The sequence below is a fragment of the Pholcus phalangioides genome, unplaced genomic scaffold (assembly GCF_987345545.1).
Source record: "Pholcus phalangioides strain wild (caught in Gottingen) unplaced genomic scaffold, Ppha-v1.0 ptg000024l_1, whole genome shotgun sequence".
Classification (NCBI taxonomy): domain Eukaryota; kingdom Metazoa; phylum Arthropoda; class Arachnida; order Araneae; family Pholcidae; genus Pholcus; species Pholcus phalangioides.
Window position 1 is genome coordinate 30251743 of NW_028301616.1, and position 13785 is coordinate 30265527.

Consider the following 13785-nt stretch of genomic DNA (forward strand, 5'->3'; position numbering starts at 1 on the left):
GGCTGATTTATTCATATATACTTTAAAATGTGTTGATCTAAGAGAAGAAAATAAGTGAATACACACATGGGTATCTAGGGCTAGTATGTTTCGTGGTCGATATTGATCAAACACAGATGGCAGGTGATGCTGCTGATGATGAAACTAATCAAAACAAAGTCATCGATTTTATCGGCAAATTTACGTGAAATCTGAAAATATGTCTAGACATCTGTTAGAAGCAATTCCAGAAAGATCCTACTGAGCAAAACACACCAGTAAAAAATCAGACGGATACTGTGATATGAGGGGTCCGAGTTTGACGTAGTGTGGGGCGGAGAGTCAGGGGTGGTTCGAGAAAAAATATCTACCTGTGCTGGACATATTTTTGGTGATCCGCGCCCATGACTACGTTTTTTGGGTCGACAAATCTTTTTGGCCCTTTCAGCTCGGATTTAGTACCCTTTTTAGAGCGGCATCCCATATTACCGCATGGGTCGCACGGCCCAAGAGCCCCTCCTGGGGGGGGGGGGGCCGCGTTTACCCACACTCAATGCTGATTTTTCCTGACTTTCCTCCGGCTTATTTAGATTCGAATATCTCAGTGAGATTCGCACTTAGAAAAGTGGATTTTTCATTTTTTGATGGCATCAGAAGAAACAGGGCAAAAACTTTTTAATTGGATTTTTGAGCATAGGGTGTCCATATTAAAAAGTTAGTTTTTGGTTTTTATTTTAATAACAATATCACTCCTTAACATGAACGGCATATCTGAGTGCTACTCGTTATATGGATACTTTTTCTAATTGGAAGTGTGGCTCTAGGGTTAACGGTTCACCAGTGAAATGTCATGCGCCCTGTTACCTATGCATCCCTGTATAGTTACTCCTAAATAACAAAGTTTTTGGTTTTCGAAATTTATGAAACTAGGCAGCGGCGTCTTAGTGGGCCAAGAGGACCTGAGCCAAAACCTCAAACCAAATAGATACTCAAAATTATTAACGTTAAAAAAGGCTCAAAATTATAAAGTTTTCGGAGACATCGGAAGTGTTTTAGACCTGTGGGTGCCCAATTTGGTTTAATGTAGGAAATTTTAATTTCTAAATTAATTCTGAGGGTGCTCGCGACTGATTACACCCCAGACATTTTGAAATTATTTCTTTCTTCAGATTCTGAAATTATTTCTTTGAAATTCCGAATTTTTTATTGATTCTTGAATTATTCCTCTCATTAAATTATAATTATTTCGTTCATCAATTCTGGAATTTTTTTCGTTTGTTTTGGAATTATGTATTACTTTCATTAATTCTGAATTCTCATCAATTCTGATTTTTCATCATTTTGGTTTCTCGTGTATTTGTTCATAAATTTTTACTGTATAAAGATTTTCAGCATTCTTGCGCATTCTGTAATTAATGTTACGGTATGTTTTTTTTTTCTTTTTTTGGATAAATATATGAAATCACTGCTCAAGAAAGCCACTGTAAAATGGATATTTTATATTTCACAATAAGATTCTCATTTTGTTTTTTTTGTATCCTGTATATATAATATGACAGGTGTGATCCATCTCATATAACAGATGAGATGGCATGGGGCCCCTCAAATTGCTTTTAAAATATACCTCCATCCTAATATGTGTGCATTCATCCGTGTCTTAACGAAAACCCAGAAACTTTTCTCCAACTTCCAACCCCATCTTGTCTGTAATCACCACAAAATTTGTTAATCGCGACAGTACCCAATTGTCCGGGGAAAATATGCTGTAAAAATCTTGTATGTTATGCTGTTGTTTTTTTACACAAAATAAAGTGTTCTGGACTCTCCCACGAAGATGAGCTGGAAAACAAGTCCAGTGATAAAGTTCTAGCGTTCATTCATTCTCAAGAGAGCCCCAAAAAATTTCAGATGCTTGGGTCCCAGCCACGGCGACCGAAATCGTTAAGAGGCTTCTGCAACCAGAGCCGCTACAAATGAATTTATAACGGGATTGCATGTGGATTTGTACGACCCAATCTCGGAAGACCCTGCGATTCAAATTTGGGTGGTGACCCATAGGTGGAGACCCCTGCCCCTCCCTCGAGTAAATTAGTGCTGTAATGGAACTTATGTAAAAATAGTCATTATTTATCATTTATTATATCATCTTTCATCTGTAAATAATCATTAAAGCATTTTCCTGTAAATCTCGTCAAATTGACGACAAACTTGGCGAATTTAGTGACAGCTCCAATGATTTGGTGATGTCATGACACCAAAGGAAAGGATTGGATCTCGCGAGAATATGGGAATACGTTTTGGAAGGGTTTTTTTTCAGTATAAAAGCGCCGCAAGGCGAACTAAAGAGGATAGTCGAAAAATTGAGTGAGTCTTCTTGCGTACGTATGTCAGAGGCTTTCTGTTTTTATTGACATAGTGATAATCGATCAATTACAGCAAGATCATACATATTGAAGCGTTACGTGTTAGCCATTTTTTCATCGATCATTACATGAAACAACGAATAATCGTGGTTATACAGCCGCCATCCCACTAATTCCGTTGTTTTCATGTATTGCCTCAAAGTTTTCGATCGTGATCCATCAACTAAAAATCACAAAAAAAGCATTACCGAAGCTAAGATTGAATGGTGTTGCTCTAATCATTCCATCGAATTGTTCAGTTTCAAAATCGAATGGGTTCCACCAGGTTTTTCAGTTATCGTCATTCAAACACTTAAATATTCCTGTTAATTCTTGTCCGTTTTATTACCCAAGTTTTACTAGTTTTTGTGAGCACACGTATATCCAATCAATCATATCTAAATAATACGCATCAGACAAATTCTAATGATAACTCTCTCTTATGAACTAAACGCTTTTTCTTGAATACAGTCGAATCCCGTTCTAACGAATACCGTTATAGCGAAAATCTCGTTTTAACGAACACTTTTCTAATCCCCAAATAAGTTTACATAGGAACAATGCTAGGTAACTTGGAATTCCTTTAATTTCGTTTTAACGAAGTGATTTCTCCGGTCTCTTGGCGTTCGTTATAACGGGATTCGACTGTAATACCTGTCGTATCAGAACTTTGACTACAGTACATTTCAAATTTAACTAGCTTAATGTGAATGGATGGGTGTTTTTTTTCGGTTTTTCAAAAGTTATGTGACATGTTTGACCTTGTCACACACAAACGATGCTCGGTCTTTCCCATTACAATGCTCCGGTGCACGCGTCGGTCACTGTTACCTACTTTCCGGCTTGAACAATCGAATAACAACGATTACTCATCCCGGATATAGTTTCGGAGGGAATTTTATTTCTCCGTCGAAAACTCGTGAATTCCGTTGATACGGAATCCGACACAGACTTGCCGTCCGAAATGCCAATACTCACGCCGAATACCGATCACTTATATGGAAAAAGACCGAGACTATTTACAGGACGCAACATAATTGAACAATCAGCTCCATCTCCAGTTCACTGGTTCGTATCTTCAGAATCACTGGCCATAATTCTAAGTAACGTATATCTACGTGCCTATTAATAAAAAATATGTCTGAAGACAAAAAAGAGAGACGGGGGAAAAAAACAGACTGTACAAGGACAACATGCAAACACCGTCTCAATATATCATAGTTAATCTAATATTCTTGTTATTCCTGAAACAAGTAGAGGAGAAAGAAAAAAAGTGAGGAATTTTACACAACACAATTTTTTTCATCATTTTTTTTTTTTAATATTTTGGTTGAGAGGGAATAAGGAGAAGAATGTGTGGGGAAAAATGTTTGGAACAAAAAAAAAGGGAGAATGTATCGCATTCCTCCTTGACAGAAATGCGTTAGAACTAGGACAACCAGCACAACATACTCAATTCCTTGATGACGCAAACACAAACACACATACTGATGACACACATCATCGTCATCATCACCCACCAACGCCTTCTTATACGGAAAAAAAAGAAAAATTAGTTCCTAAAAAAGAAATAAAAATTTTACAAAAAAATATTTCTTTTTATTCGTTGGTATTTGTTCATGTCTTCGTTTGAGACATTCTCTAATACTATATTTTCAAAGTTTTACCTAGATTTCTATCATATTTAATTATGAAACTACTTACGCGGGTAGCATAAGTACCTCATACGTATATCAACACACGTGTAGGGGGCCCTCATAGTGGAGGGAGGCAGCAGTCTCATAAGGATACAAGGGAAAAAAAAATCCAAATTTCTGTTTTATTTATTTTTCCTTGAAGCTAACTTAGAAAATGATAACCAAATATTCTATATAACTAACGATATTAAATATCCAATTAAAAACCATGTTCAAAATCCTTCAGGACCCCTGGAATTTTCAAATTCTCCTCATACAGTATCCACAAATTTTTAATTATAAAAATTATTAAAATTCTGTATCAAGCCCAAAAGTTTATTTTACATTTTGTAGATGGCACGTATTTCAACAGTTACAAAATTAAGGAAATAGGCCTTTTCTTTCCGAGTTAGCCACGGCATCAGTGTCCGCCAATGCGCATGAAAATTATACAAATACAAAAACAACACCACAACAGGCAAAACGCCCAACAAGGTGGCTGCGAAAAAGATGCCCATAAAAATATGGATGTCATATATTTCAAAAATACAGCAACCCAATTAAAAATGCAAATAACAAAAATTATAAACAATATACACACAAGATAAAATATTATACAACGCCCATAAAGAATACTTATGGTTGTCTTATTCTAAGAATAGATAGCTTCTCGATTTACCCCATGTTTATCGTATTTCTTTTTAAACGTGTCAATTGTGTTACAATTTACTACCTCCGGGGGTAAGCTATTCCATTTATTAACAGTTGTTAATAAGAGTTCAATTTAACCCCTAAATTTCGTTGAGTGAAAATACTCCTTCAAATTTTAGATAATTTTTAATGGAGTTATTTCTCACTGATAAAAAAAGTACCCCTCTTTTCCCCAAATATACCCCTTGAAATTTTAGAGAGGAGTGAAATTACGCTTGAAAATTATATCTCCGGATAACATTGCTCGGCATAATATCCAAAGGTCTATTTCTTTGATGTGTTGGGCTGAGAAAAAGGCGTCTCATCCTCAATTACAAATTTAATTTTCAAGTGCGCAGACTTCCTAAACCACAGTATCTCATCGGTTGAAAATCTTCCAAAATTGGGATCTTGGAGCTTTTTCGAGCTAACAACACTAGAAGATTGATTGCCCATGAGAAAGAAAAGCAACGGTATCGTAATTCTGATTAAAAAATCTATCCCTTCCCTGAGGGTATAGTTCTGATATATACAATGATCTGATCCGTAGAGTTCTGATATATACTTTTTCTTCTTGAATGCAACTTGCGTAGGAGGTATTTAATTAGGGCAGTGATTCTCAAAGTGTGCGTCGCGTCTCCTAGGAGAGTCACCATCCTTTGTCAGAGGCTTCGCAGAGAATCTTGACGTTGATACACGCCTTTTCAGAGCGTTAAAGATTGATTCTTTTTTACTCTATTGTGGGGAGCAGCGGTTAGCCAAAGTTTGAGAATTAGGGGAGTACATCAATACCTCGCTAGTACGAAATCAGGCCCAAGCATCGAAGGCACCAGGAAGCTCCAGTATTTCGCCGTGGTGTGGGTCAACCGAATGAAGATGCTTATTCTAAATCACTGTTTCCCAAAGTGGGCAATATCGTCCCCTGGGGGCGATGGAAGCATCCAGGGGATGGTAGAAGCTTAAGGATTAGTACAGGATTCTAAGGGTTGATTTGAGTTGGGGGTGATGAGTAGAAAAAAAATTCAAAGAAGGAGGCGATGAAACGTTTAGTTTGGGAAGCTATGTTCTAAATCTCTCATTACTCAGGAAATAAGGAAAATCCCAGTCTATATAAGCTATGGCCAGAGTTGGTGTTTGGTGAAGTAGTCTATATAAGCTGGCAAACCAGTTTTTTTTTTCTATATATATTTTAGGGCTAATTCACCGAAAAAGAAGAGAGAAATCAACAAAACAATAATAATACATGCTATCATACAGAGATGACGCATTCCTATCATTAGTCGTGTTTCTATTTCCGGGAAGAAAACGCTTGTTTATCACCGATGCGGAAATGATCCCAGATTTTTTGCCCATTGCGGAAGAAAATTTATTTTGTCGTATCAAAACCGTCCTAATGCTCATTCTATGTACTTCGAGAAAGTGGGTTATGGGAGTAAGATTGTCTTCGATTAATCGAAGGTTCCAGGACATTTTTATTATCCCCCTACGAGCAAATCCGTACTTAAATGTCATTCATAAGTTTCGATGTCTCTTAACAAGTGGTGGTTATTGACGTCACAATAATAACATTATAGCAACGTCGATATACAGTGTGCATAAACTAAACGCATTAATCATCGCTGATTGTTTCTGACAAGTAGGAATACAACTTCCTCAGCTCGAGAATTTTTTATGGGTATGTCATATATTGATCCATTAGAGTCATAACACAGCGAATTCTCCCTTTTGCGAAAGTATGACAGCTGGACACATTTCAAATATTAGTATTGTAAATAGTGTGTCCACATAGCTGTAAAGGGGCTAATATAGAGAATTTCGAATCCAATAAAGGGTCAAGCATAGTAGAAATTAGCAAATTAGGTCACAGATTATTTGCCCTAATTTTTTTATTTTCAATTCTCTAAGTCCACACGGTCCCGTACGTACACGTAAAAAATTACTTTGGCTACATTTATATGGGAAGCTTTTTACCCGCACTATTGATAAACAATATTTATTTTTTTGGAAAATGAAAAAATGGCAATCACATGAAAGTCATGAAAATTATATTTTTAATACACGGGCAGGACCATCGCATCACCACATATCACACACACCGGCAAGAATAACGTCACAACTCAAAAAAACCTGATATTGCAGAATAACGAAAATAAACTTCACTTTTTCAATACAAAAGAGGCTGTCTACAAGAACGAAACTTTTGCTGCTTAGCGGCCAGTTTTGTAGCTACAGGAATGTCAATATTACTGACTAATAGAGAAAAAAATTGTTGTTTTGAATTAACTCAAATTCGTGAATTTTTGAGTTGTGACGTTATTCTCGCCTGTGTGTGATACGTATAAGTAATAGAGAGATAGAGCGAAACATTGAAAACTGTTGCTATACTACTACTAAACCAAACATGCACCTCGTCCATATTCCTCTGCGGAACTTCTAACGAATTGGCACATGTTAGGATGTGCGTGTACGTGTTGTGAACCTAACGTGAAGTTTGTTTCTATGTAATGCTTGTTATGTGTAGCGCTGCCATCAATTTCTCTAACTGTAAGTGAAGAAAATGATGATTGAATAATTGTATCGTTGTAGGCCTGTTGTTCTCTGTGGCGAGATTTTATATCTCATACCGTTATTCGGTAGAGAAAGCAATCGATGTACTGAGGTTTTTCCATGATTTCGCTAAAAAGCAGTTAACCCCCATCCCAAATACAAAATAACTTTATGTACGTCACTGAACAATTACAATGAGAAATATCATACTTTAGCGGAAATGGTCTATCTCTGTTTCAATCGTTGATCACGATGTCACATTGTCAATAATGACGCATATATATTAATAAGAAACAGTGTAATCAGTGATTTAGCCTTGCGATCAGTTTTTCAACGTACATCTACAATTTGTCGATGAATTTCCAACCATTTTACCCCTACGGCCTATGAGGATCTCTCCACATTGCCACGTATGTACTTCAAATTTCGAGTGGAAAAGACTGTATCATTCCCAAAAAAATAATTCTACTTTCTATCAATTATTCGACTTACGAAACATGAAACGTACGAGAAAAAGCTCCTTCAACGCTTTTAACACGTCGAAGACAGGGTTTTAATACTATAAGGCTGGACTCTCACCGGTTAGACACGACTAGACAAGACAGCTTTAGACAAGCTTAGTCATTGAGTATTATGTTGTCAATTTAAGTTGTCATTTGTTTATGTTGATTTATATAGCACAATGCACACCACTTCGACAGACAAATCGAAACGCTGCGTCATACAAATCAGTATGAACAAAAATGACTAATATTGTCTAAAGCTGTTTTGTCGTATCTAACCGGTGTGCGCCCAGCCTAATGAGTACTAAATTCGTCTTGTAAGCAAAGCTACTACAAAGGGCACTGCACCATGATTTTTACACAATTTTAAACAAGTAACAATACATTCTTCACTAGTTAAAATGATTTGAGTCACGAGATTTTCATTATACAAGTAACTTAATTGAACGAATTAATCTCATAAGTCGAAATGCCAAAATAAAGACCCGTTTTAATGCTTTCATTTTTCATTACTTCTTGTAAAATAACTTATTATACTACCGAATTTCTCACACAAGTTCTAACAAACACAAATGAAGTTGGTTTTTTTTTGCTCTCCCTGAAGAAAATTATTTTCCCCATGCTAAACATCATTTTTTATGGATTAATTCTGTGATTATAAAACTGTAAAAAGAACTATTTATGACCCAAGCACCTAGAAATGCGGACATGCGCTGTTGTCGCAGTGGAATGTTGACACATCTGCTCAGTTCATAGCACAGTGAGTAAATACATTGATAAATTCCCCAGCGTTGCTTCACACGTTGTATTTTCTCCACCTCCGTCGGTTTCGAAGCATGAAAAACGTTCTCATTATTATCCATTGAAATTTTTCATAGTGACTCCGAGCAACTTTCTGACACCTTTTCGAATTCCCGAAGAATCTATTCATTTTTTTTTCACAGGATTTACATTAACTTCCTAAACATTCACGAGCCTTCCCATATTTCTACCAAGATAGAGCAATGAAAAATTCTTACTAACTCAAACGCCCGAACAGGAAAATTTTCCCAAACGAGAATACTATATTCCAATGGATCTTTAATTACCCTCTTCGCTCCAGAGGTACGCATATAGTGCCCGAGTGGCATGGTGGTAAGATTCTCGTCTACCATCGTGAAGGTTGTTGTCAGGGTCCCGTGTTCGAACCCAAGGGAGGATATAGAAAAGGTATTTTCCTTAACGAACTCGAGGTGACCACCGACAGACAGCGCCTTCACTTCCAATCCATCTCACTAATGGCAGTAAACTGCAACATAGCGATATGGCCAGAATTGGCGTTTGGTGAAGTAGAGGTACACATATGTTTTCTCAGTGTTCGCCTACACGCATCTAGATACGTGATTTACGCATCAAAATATATACAATCTCATTCCTCCAAATTTCTTTGAGGAGTGATAATACTCCTTCATTTTTTTTTTAGGCAATTTTTTATTAATAGTTATATAACTCTGTCTAGACGGTTTCGTTAAAAAAAATACGCCTCTTTTTACAAAACCATACATACAGGGTGTCTATAATTGAAGTTTTCGTATTCCGAACCCCTACAACAGGGGTTCTTAACCTACGGGTTCTTCCGACCTTCAGACCACAGGGAATTTCGGAATGGGTCGTTAAAATCCACTAACAGCCAGGAGCTCTTGAACTACGGGTCCCGGCCCAAATTTGATTTGTAAGGGCTTCCGAGAAATGGGTCGTACAAATCCATTTACAGACCCGTTATAAATACACATTACATCACTGGTTTAACTGATCTCGAAAAACATTGACATTGTTCGCGAAGATGATCTTGTTGAGTTTTGGTTACGGCTGGAAATAGGTTAAGAACCCCTTGTCAACACACCCTTAACTACCCATCACAAATTTATGAAACTCTAGAAACATTTCAATAAAGGGATAGTAAAAATTTTGGAAGACCCCTCATTTATATATATATATGTAAAAGACCGAAATTCTTCGCCATGGCACGGTCATTATTGCTGGGGGACACGATGATGATGTCAATTCATATATACACATATACATTACATCTGCCCAATCCACTTTTGACGCTGGGGGGGCAATGCCCCCAAAAGCCCCCCCCCCCCATCCCCGTATTTCCGCCCATGGTCTTCGCGTGGCTCAGTGTGGAATCCGTATTCGTAAAAGAGTTTTACCAGCAAAGCATATTCTTATAAGCTCAACGTCATACTCCCTCTTTAGTGAAGAAATAAGAATGGCAATGGTTCTTCTCTCTCTGGAGATGTTAAGACACCCTACCCAGAAGCTTGAACAGTTTAGTCACAACTTGTACTAAAACATTAGCACGTGCAATACAATTTACATGGAATTACTGAAGATGTGTATTGTGAACGGGGGGAGCGGGGAGCGATTGTCCACCTTCACCCTCCCACCTAAGATGATGACACGAATTTTTTATGCTGACCATACACACACATATCCAGAGGCGCCGAAATGAAGAAAATATTTAGGGAGCAGAAAGTTGTCAGTTCTCAAGCACTTACGCAGGAGAGAGAGAGAGTGGTGCGTGACTCACCACGTGATTGAGTGATCAAAAGAGGACCTAAAGCGTGTGCAAGCATGTGAATGCTCAAAAGAACGACCTAGAGAGCGAGGGACCAGGTGAGCGAGCAATCATAAGAAGTTGTAATAAGGGGGTTGTGTGTGTACATGGGAGTGACTAAAAGAGTTTCCTACAGTTTATGGCTCTGGGAGTGTCAAAAAAAGTGACCTGGGGGGGGGGGTGGACCAGAACAGTGAGCGATTGAAAGGTAACCCAGAGTGTGCATGGGAGGGTCCAAAAGAGTGACCTAGAGTGTGTAAGAGTGGGAGTGATCAAAAGAATGACCTAGGGAAAGACTACGTCAGTGACCGACGAAGAGAGAAACCCAGAAAGTGTGTAAGCATGGGAGTATTATAAAGTAGAAAGCGAAGGATTAGGTAAGAAATCGCCCAAAAGAATGGCCAAGAACATGTGCACACAGAGGCGTATTTACGGGGGGGGGGGCTAAGCACGGGGCCGCAACTAGATATATTGTCAGCCGGGTCAAGTACACATTTTGGAGCACTCGTGAAATAAAGAAGCAGTTGAAGGGTAAATTCGGCGTCCCTTCTGGTCCAGCGCCCGGGGCACCAGATCTGCCTGCTCCCATTTATTCATGGCTCTGGCGGAGCGAGCTGTGGCCCTAGAGGTCAAGAAAGAATGGCAGAAGGGCGGGAAAACCATAAGCAATTATCAAGTGACCAAAAGAGTGAATATAAAGCGAGGGACCAGGTCAGTGAGCATGGGCGGAGATGCAGGGAGGAGGGGGGCATGGAGGCAATGCAAAACCCCTCCTTTTCTCAGCGTCAATGAAGGAGCCGGCATATGTATATTATATGAATTGGCATCATCATGACCCCCCCCCCCAGCACCTTTGAGGTATGTCGCTGTTTATGTCCGTGAGCGACCAAAAGAGTGACCTAGAACTTGTGCAAGAATGCGAATGACCGAAAGAATAATCTTGAAAGTAGAAAGCAAGTGAGTGACCAAAAGAGTGACATGAATATAGAGGTGTATTTACAGGGGCGAGGAGAGATTCTCGGGCTCTGGCACTATATAATATAACGTGGTCTTCACGTATTCCCAAGGGATCAGCATGATCCGTCCAGGGAATTTGTTAGTGTTAGTAGACATCCATGCCCGAACCGGGATTCGAACCCAGACCTGCACAGTGAGAAGCTAGTTCCCTAACCACTCGACTGCCAGGCGGCAAATTTGAGTGGTCAAGACTAGAATAGCAGAAGCAGGGCCGCTACTAGGTAGCTTGTCTGGCGGGGCAAGTGCACGTTTTGACGCCGTCGTGTAATGTAGGAGGAGCTTTATAGAAAGGGTGAATTCGGCACCCCCAAAACTCGGGGCACCAGATCCACCTCACCCCCCCCCCTCCCAGTTGGCAGGGTCGCTCTTACCAGATGCGGGGCGCGGTGCGAAAATAATAGCATTGCCCCCCCCCCCCCCCAGAATTTTTTTTTCTTCTGTGAAAGCGAGAAATCCAAAAATATTTAGAAAATAAAAATCGTGAAAATTCAGAAGAAATGCAAGAAATAATTTCAGCACTCATGAAAATTCGGAATAAATAATAGAAATTATATCAGAATGCAAAGGAGAAATAATTTCAGAATAAAAGGAAGAAATAATTTCAGAATGAAAGGAAGAAATGATTTCAGAATAAAAGGAAGAAATGATTTCAGAATAAAAGGAAGAAATGATTTCAGAATAAAAGGAAGAAATGATTTCAGAATAATAGGAAGAAATAGTTTCAGAATAAAAGGAAGAAATATTGCCAGAACCTATGAAAAATTGGAATAAATGAACGAAATAATTCTAGAATTGATGGAAATTGGTAGACTGATTGATTTCAGAATTGTAGAATTGATGAAAATTGGTAGACTGATGGATTTCAGAATTGTAGAATTGATGAAAATTTAGAATTCATTTTAAAAAAGCTATTTCAGACATACTGGAAATTCACAATTCATGAAAGAAATATTTCCAGAATTTTTTTTCTTTCTAAATAAAAAGAATGCAAAAAAAAATTTAAAATTATTTTCTTTCCAGATTAAAATGCAGAGATTTACAGAATTGACAAAAATTCAGAATTTACGAAAGAAATTATTGTTACCGTAAATGCTGGGCCAGGTGAGGTCGCACCTGTCGCACAACTCCTCCCCATAGGGCAGTTGCGGCCCTGGGCACTAGGGCTGCAAAACCATAAATCCGCCTCTGGTGGCGACTGAACCGCTCACGTTAATTAATTTCACAAATTAATGAATAGTGAAAATTAATGAAAAAAAATATATATATAAAAAACTCACTTTCTCGGCTCTGGAATTGGCATCCTTCGCGGCCTGTTCAGCAGCCTCAGCCCTGTCCACGGCGTTCTCCTTCTCCAACTTGAGAGCCTGCATTTTTTTCTTGATTGCTTCCATTTCTCTCTCTCTCTCTCTGAACAATAACTTTTAAAAAAAAAAACTAAAAAAAAAGCCGCACCGAATATTTAAATGCTAAATTAATATTATAATAATCCTAATTGTTATTAATAACAGCGATAAAAATTTACACGCACACACAAACGAAAGAAAGAAGGGCCGACACGCACAACAACTCGGAGCAGCTCGCACCAGCACTGCCCAGTGGGAAATGAGCAGAAAATTTTTTTTATTTTTTCGTATGCCGCTGGTGGTGGTTTAAGATCGCTCCACAAGCAGCGGAAAAAAAGCAGACGACGACGACGACGGTCGGAACACGCGGCAGAAGAAGAAAAAATAAGGAGGGGAAAAGAAAGAAAATAAATAGGATGAAATCACTCCGTCAAATACATCCGAACCTGAAAAGCGTACGCGTTCGAATGAAGAGAAAAAGGGGCAAAAGAAAATCTCTCTTCTTCTTTTTTTTATATATATAATTTTTTTGTTTTTAAAATATATATATGGTTCGTTCTCTCTGGAATGACGCCGTCGTCCCTGAACTGGCGCTGATTGTGAATATAATAATAATAAAAAGAAATAATAAATAAATATATATATATATAAAGACCAATAGTTTTGTGAAAGCTCTAAAAAGGACTTGTTGCAGTTGCTCCGAATAAAATACTACGTCCGCGCTTTTTGAGAACAATTTGTAAGCTTTTTACTCAGGGTCAAATTTCGGAATTGGGATCAAAAGTTACACAAAAGTGGGTGAAAAAAAGTAAACAGGCTGGATATCCTATGAAGATTGCGCTTTTTCTTTTTTCGCGCGGTGTTTATGAATGTTTTTGATATTTTATTTTTCGTTTTATATTGAGGGAGGACGTTGAAGGTCTCGGACTGGTCACTGGATTTCTTCTACGAAAATGGTATCTGAGAACTCGGGGGAAGGGGGGGGGGGAGTAATGGTTCTAAATTGTTTTAGGATGTACGGGTGTG

At 38.3% G+C, this 13785-nt stretch overlaps 1 protein-coding gene across 2 annotated transcripts in view; it reads right to left on the reverse strand.

The window, feature by feature from the left end:
• LOC149069204 (tropomyosin-like) overlaps positions 1–13231 on the reverse strand; it is a 53238-nt gene extending 40007 nt beyond the window's left edge. The window contains exon 1 of one of the 2 annotated variants that reach the window (XM_089251127.1): positions 12694–13231. In XM_089251127.1, the coding sequence (XP_089107253.1) occupies positions 12694–12807 (114 nt within the window). In that variant the 5' untranslated portion in view covers positions 12808–13231. The remainder of the gene's footprint in view (positions 1–12693) is intronic. The other variant, XM_089251128.1, reaches the window with a different exon arrangement.
• Between the last annotated feature and the right edge of the window lie 554 nt (positions 13232–13785).